Consider the following 7,324-nt stretch of genomic DNA (forward strand, 5'->3'; position numbering starts at 1 on the left):
AACCCAGAATTGGGACCACACACCCACTCCACTGAATAGCAGGCTATTGATTGCTTTGCAATGCTTGTAGTTAGCCACTGATTCCTTCCAAACCACTCATTGTTGAATTTGCGATTTCCAACTTATTGTGTAATGTTTATTTCCAATGGCGGATGAGCACCGTTACGTTTTATCTATAATTTCTCTTCGTTATTTCTCTTCATATGACAAGGATTAAAAAGGATTTGCCAGTAGATTGTTGACTTGATTCATGATGATGAGTGCTAGCTAAGATTTTGAAAGTATGACGTTGACATGATCAGTCCAATCAAAGCTGCTGTAGATATAACGTCATTTGATGTCATTATCTGTGGCCAATTACCTTGAGCCTTCAGTGGATGGGCACTTCTAATGTAACTCTATGGCAGCACCCAAGGGGCTTGAATATTAAAGCTCTACCCTTAGATTTGGCAGTGACGTAGTGTCCCCATGAGTGACAGAACACTGAGCCAATCACGGCGCAACTAGAGAACATTACCAACCCCTACGCTCCGTATTTTCCGCTGGCTGCCCCACCACCACAGAAAGCACTGAGCTAGGCTGAAACACCTGCATTTTGGAGCTGCCTTACTCAAGAAAGCAAAAAAGAGACCATGTTCGTATGGAGGCTTTATTAACTCAATGATTTTATTTTTATTTTTTACATTGTTTGAAAAGTGATATGTGACACATATGAATGCCAAAATAACATGCAAAACAGGCAACCCCCCACCCAAAAAAACAAAAAATAAATATTACTATTTTTTGCTAAAATTGTGGGGCCTGTTTTTGCTCTGCCCCAACTGCCCTGAATGACGGGTCACCACTGGTAGAGACTATGCTTGGCAGCTCATTTGCAGAACTTGGACTACCCAATTCCCAATACCATAATGCTACCTAATATACTGTATGTATTGGTTCTATGTAGAACTGTCCCCTGAGGTGGGTGCTGTGCTGTAGAGAGAAAAAAATCTAATTAACCATTGTATCACATACAGATAACATCTGGAGGGAATACCAACATACAAACATTACGTTTTTCAACTTACTATGCGATTACAGTGGAATAATTTTTCATCTCCACTGTGAATAATAGGTTTGTCATCAATGAGGTAGATGTGTAGAAAATGGTTAATGTACCATATAGCCCTATGTTATATCTGGTAAATCTCAAGAATATTGGAAACTAACTCTCATACAGAAAAACACAATCAAAGTGCTGTTGCCATTTCATCAATTTAGGCAATGATGGGGTATTGTTTGGCAATAGAGGTACTGTTGCTGTGTGTCCTACATGAGAAAAAATATTGCAATAGCCCCAACACAATATAGCCTATTCTACTGCGTACAAAGAAAATACTGAAATTAATAAATCTATGTGCCCATCAAATCAAATTTACACTTATCTACAAATGTGCACTCAAGGATCAGGAATTTAAAAAAACATGACCAACTTCTTCAAGTGCCTTTTCAGAGATTTTCAATTCATTATCATTATTTTTTATTAATTCTATAAATTTGCCCAACTCTGCTGAGTGTATACAACAACGTGTATCGGCTTACACCTTCATCAGGGTGTCCGAAACTCTGATGAAGGCGTAAGACGATACATGTTGATGTTTATTTTTAAATGGCTTGGCCCACACATGAAAGGTGTTTTAACTTTCAAACCCACACGAGTGCCTCGACTTGGATTTTGTATTCCACTTAGCACCTATTTGTGGGTATAATTTTTCCTTGAGCTTTTCTAGTACTATTCCCCTCCAAGAGCACCTGTGGTTGTTCTGGAATTAAGCGCTCCTGGTACTTATTTTTCTTCTGTTCAGTATATGCTGATGATAATCCACCTCTCTTCTCATGGCATTCATATCCATATCTTGAACTTTCCAAGCCATTTCAAGTATGATAGCAGCTACTCTTTGTTGTGGTCTTGCAGGTTCTTTGTTTGGTTCGATACACTGCTTTACACTCTCAGTATTCCTGGCATGTGCTCTGACACTTTCTGCCTTGGTTTCATACTTTTTCTAATTTTTACAGGCGCTCCTCCCTAAACCTGTTCAGAATTGTGTTTCACCCTCTCTCCCCACTGCGTGAAACACCCTCCAGCACTGACTACACCAGCAATGTTTCAGACACAGTACAGTAGAATTTTCCAGAATCACTGTGACTTAATGTGGCTTTGGTATAGAAGGGTGAAATAGGGAGAGGCAGACTTGAGAGCAATGTGAAAACCGTGGGAACTACTGCCATATGCAGCTTATAAAGCATACAAGCCTGGGTGTCACAGCCATAAATTGTGACACTGTTCGAGGACCTTAGAGTGGGAAATAAATCCTTGACGGAAACCCAGAGGAAAAAATGTATGTGTGTGAAAGTGTGGAAATGAGGATAGTGCTACAGTGCTACCATAACCAGGAAAAAGAAAAACTAATTGTTCAAATGATGCTAAATCAAAGTGGTTTTAGGTTAAAAGGCCATAATTGTTTGATCATGTCTGTAACATACATGTGTAAAAGAACATAACTTATCTGTGATGACAGCATTACTTTTATCAACTGTAGGCGGAACTGCTTTATCAAGTCAAAGGTTCAACAAATACTGTCTTTGCTTCCACAATTTCCTCTTACTACCTTGAGCAATTGAGATTAATACACGCATTCACATTCAACCTTTTTAGTATCCGTTAAAAACTGCTCAACCAAAGCTTTTAATGATAATGTTTGCATAGCTGGCGATGCATGGCACATGCCTTCATTATACTCCTGGTTGTTATTTTGATTAAAAGAACTAAGAACGTCTAGAAGCTAAAGACGATGAATGCTAATGACTTCGGATATATTCCATATCCTCTGCGGATTTTGGGAAGTCGAGCAAATTATATCTTTAGAGGATCTGAGATTCACAGGCAATATATTCATTATGTCTCTCCATCTGTCTCTCACTCTCTCTCTCTCTCTCTCTCTCTCTCTCTCTCTCTCTCTCTCTCTCTCTCTCTCTCTCTCTCTCTCTCTCTCTCTCTCTCTCTCGCTCTCTCTCTCCTGCCCTCTCCCTTGGTCTTTCACTCTGATAGGAGGAAATCTATCTTGTTAACCGAATGGGCATTTGACATTTGAGGTAAGAAAAGTAATGAGTGATCCATTTCCTGTAGATCTGACACCTGCCTCTGGTCCACTAAAAGGATGATGGCACAGAATGGGGAGAGGGGTGCAAACTACAGACTACACAAATCTTCCCTCTAATATGATGGGAAAGTGTGACCACTTCCATTTGAAATTTGTTTTTGTTTTTAATGGTCTTCAAGCGCGAAACACACAAAAACAGTAGCTATGTCCCAATGCCACGTCACAATATGTTGACAAATTACATTGAAACAACGTTGATTCAACCAGTTTGTGCCCAGTGGGTTTTGTTATGTACATTTGACATGTCAGATGGTTCGTGGGAATCCATCAAAGATGGGTCTATAGTTTACCATCTGTGGTGAGTCATAGTTGTTGTATTTTAAGACTGGCGACATGGTTAAACCCAAGTATGTGTACCACAGGAATGTTAAACAGCAGAACTGCTGCAACTGGGACATATTCTATTAATTGGAATGAGAAAGGACTGTTGGAGCTGAGTTATGATAATCCCTAATGGCGTGTATTTTACTGTGTGCCTTCCTTACTGGCAAATACAGATATGATAAAAAATTGTTTATAACAACATTAAAATGAAATAACTCATATTTCAACTGATAATGAGAATGCCACCATAATTATGTTGTACAGTATAACACTAGAAGAACCAGTGCAAACTCATTTAAAAGGGAAACAAATAGAGTAGCCTCTAACGTTTCCACAAAAGGAAAGATAATGCTAATCAAAGAAACTGTCTGACACAGAGGCAGGCCTAAATAAGGCTGTGAATATTACCTCACAATGCAATTACACGCACCTTAATGTTTGGAGTGCAGGGCCAATAACATTTGGCTCTTGATATGTTTCTTGTTTGACTTGGGGGAAGGATTTAATGATATCTGCAACTGTAGCGTTAACATTTCTGCTGAGCTGAACTGAGCTGTGTTCAATATTGTTGTGCCAGCCATTAGCTTGTAGGCATAATTTCCCTCTCATTTGATTTGCATTGTTCTCACTGGTAGTTTGGAGGGAGGGGGCTCTTTGAAGGCAATGCAATTTGTTTTGATGAGAGTTTCATCACCCACTTGAGAGCAGACGATGAAACACAAGGAGATATTGGCTCCTCCGAATACACGTATCATGTTCCAATGGCCCTCCTGAATAGGGCTTTATGTAATGTTCATGTTCTAGATTCTCTGCCATTTTGTATTGATTTCAGTGCTATATTCCCCTGCTCGTGTTCATTATATGTCATTCTCAAATAAGCTTTTATACAAAGACTTATTTCATATCGATACAATTTCTAGTCCGATTAGCCTGATGAGTAACAGAATATGTTGTGTGATGAATTAAAGGAGAGTTCCACGGTATGTTGCATAATTCTCACTTATGTGATAATGTAAGCAGAAAAATTACTGTTATAGTCACACACTTTCAGTCACACTGATAAGGCGATAGAGTTATTCTATTAGTTGTTTTCTTTCAAGATACCTGAAATGGTGGAGATAAAGTAAATGCAAGACCCCAGAAAGAGGGAAGTGAAGGCAACTACATGCATATTTTGATTTATGAGCAATATAGTTAATTTTGCTGTAGATCATCAACAAGGGTTGCAGTTACTCGTGTGCATCACTAACATAATTAACTTCTCTCTGATGGCAGAAATCCAACATCCATCGCTTAATGTACTGATGTTTTACTGAAAAAAAGGTGATAACCTCTTTTTCTTTTGTGTGCATCATGCATATTGGCAGGCTGTGAGCGAAAGATCATATAAATAATACACTGTATACAGTATGCGCCATAAAATCTGTTGATTGTGGGTGGATTATTGGCATGGTGTTTCTTCTCTCTACTGATAAGGACACAGTAGATGATTCAGTCTATCTTGCCCTGTGGGAACCCAGGGATCTCTTTCTGTTGGCTCTTCTGGGTCTGTGCCTCTGTGCAATATGGTACATGAAGGAAACCCAGTTGTGGTTGAAACATGATTGTCCTTATTCGACAGGTAGAATACAATGAAAACATTTAGAGCGTAGTGTTTTTAGTTTGAGTATTTGTTTTCTGGAACATTTACTTAATCTACAACAATAATATCCCTAAAACTCAATGGGTACCCCAACGAACGTACACTGATAGAACATACTGTAAAATTCAGGGAATATATGTTTAAATATGTTTATTCATAATACATAAATTACATATGCTCCCGGACAATCTGCACAGCTAATCAATTATGCATGACAGAATTATAGCCTACATAATAACATTAAGCATCATCCATGGAGATATAAGCCATCTCCCTCACAAAATAAGCGTGAAGTAATAAACATGAAATGTCAAATACATCTAAATGTATCTGGTGGGATTAAAGATTGTAATGATCTCACAACTATTGTACATTGACACAAATGTACAGAATTGACAAACAATTATTTCCCAAGAGTTATCTTTTCTTTCCGTGAGAGACTGTACATGACTCCAACTTGTAAACAATTAAATCTGTATTCAGACAGGAAACAGTAGCTAGTCCAAAAAAAAGTGTATTCATAGCCCTCGTCTATCCTTCTTGCAAAGGATCTTTTTGAAAGACCTCCTGAAGTCATTGTTGAATATAGTGTAAATGACTGGATTCAGCGAGCTATTGCAGTATGCCAACCAGAAGAAGAAATTGAACAATGTCTCAGGGACACAGCAGGAGTCACATATGGCGGTGAGTGTGTACGTGAAGAAGAAGGGGAACCAGCAGACAACAAACACTCCCATGACCACAGCCAGAACAAAGGTGAAGCGCTTCTCTCTGTTCTGCCTTCCTTTCCACCGGCTCACTTTCACACACTGCTGTGCATCATAATCTTTAGGGGACGGGTCTCCTGGTTTCACCTGACTCACTTTGGTCTTTCCCTTGCTCAGCTTCATTTTGATGGAGCACTGGTTCTCATTCCCATCAGACGAGGAGCACTCTTCCTCCACGTCTATTCCATTGATCTCCTCACCCTCCTCCACTCCATCTCTACCTCCTTCTCTGTTCCCTCTCTCTAGGGGGTCCTGCTGAACTAAGCCATACTGACTTTTATCTGGATTATCGTTTTCCCTTCTCCTTTCACCCGGAGGGGCCCTGGTTCTCTTCTTTGCAACCTGGTAAATTCGAATGTACACCAGAATCATGATCACACAGGGGGCGAAGAATGAGGCGGTGCTGGAGAATATGATGTACCACTTCTCCTCATTGATCTTACATGTGGGACCCTCCTCTTTGGCCCCTTCCTTCTCCATCGAAATGAGAGGTGGGAATGATATAATGGCAGCCAGCACCCACACGAATAACACTATACATTTGATCCTGCGTGGTGTCCTTTTCGAGTTGTACTCAATGGCTTGAGTGACCGACCAGTATCTGTCCAGACTTATGGCACACAGATGCGTGATGGACGAGGTGCAGAACAGAACATCCAGGGCCAGGTAGATCTCACACCATACTTGACCAAAGTACCAATATCCCATCAGTTCATTAGCCAGAGAAAAGGGCATCACCAGAGTGGCCACTAGAATGTCTGCACATGCTAAGGACACTAAAAACAAGTTCTGAGGGGCTCTTAGGGCCCGGCTGGTGAACACAGCGATGACCACTAGGACATTACCGAACACTGTGAGGAGAATAAGAATACCCACCAGTATTGTCAGAGGCACAGAAGTCTGCACAGTGTAAGGGAGCCTGCCAGGCAAAGTCTTGTTGCTGTTGGTCAAGTTATCACACCCCATAAGGATGAAGCTGTGGTCCTTATAAGACAAGTCAACCAATCCACTATTATGACACATTTGTTAACGAAGCATCCCACGATAAAGTAGCCTTTAATTTTTGCCCACTGGGGAAAATTATGTCATATGAACAATCTCACATTCAAATAATCTCAATGTTCTTTTTTTGGTCTTTTTTTTCTAACAGTTGGTTAACAAAAAATTACCAGGTAAAATAAATAAAAATGTTTTACTCCCTCTTTGTTTTCCAGCATCCCAAAACTGAGTTTTCCCCAATTACATATTCAGGAAAAAGGTTGTAATTCGTTATCCTCTTGCCTTTGAGCTTCAAACACTTCAAATTGTCCCACGTTGTGCATGAAATAGCATCGACAGGATTATATTTCTCTGCCACTGAAACAGTAGTTGGTGAAGCAGATCTTTATGTG

General features: G+C 39.9%; 1 protein-coding gene across 1 annotated transcript; it reads right to left on the reverse strand.

Annotated features, from left to right (window-relative positions):
* Positions 1 to 5,684: 5,684 nt before the first annotated feature.
* On the reverse strand, positions 5,685 to 6,956 carry LOC311148786 (alpha-2A adrenergic receptor-like; the record flags this gene model as incomplete). Its single annotated transcript, XM_084185748.1, has 1 exon — positions 5,685 to 6,956. The coding sequence occupies one exon, from the start codon at positions 6,954 to 6,956 to the stop codon at positions 5,685 to 5,687; it is 1,272 nt and encodes a 423-aa protein (XP_084041874.1).
* Positions 6,957 to 7,324: the final 368 nt, after the last annotated feature.

This window comes from Coregonus lavaretus (assembly GCF_964263955.1).
Source record: "Coregonus lavaretus genome assembly, chromosome: 1".
NCBI classification, from domain to species: domain Eukaryota; kingdom Metazoa; phylum Chordata; class Actinopteri; order Salmoniformes; family Salmonidae; genus Coregonus; species Coregonus lavaretus.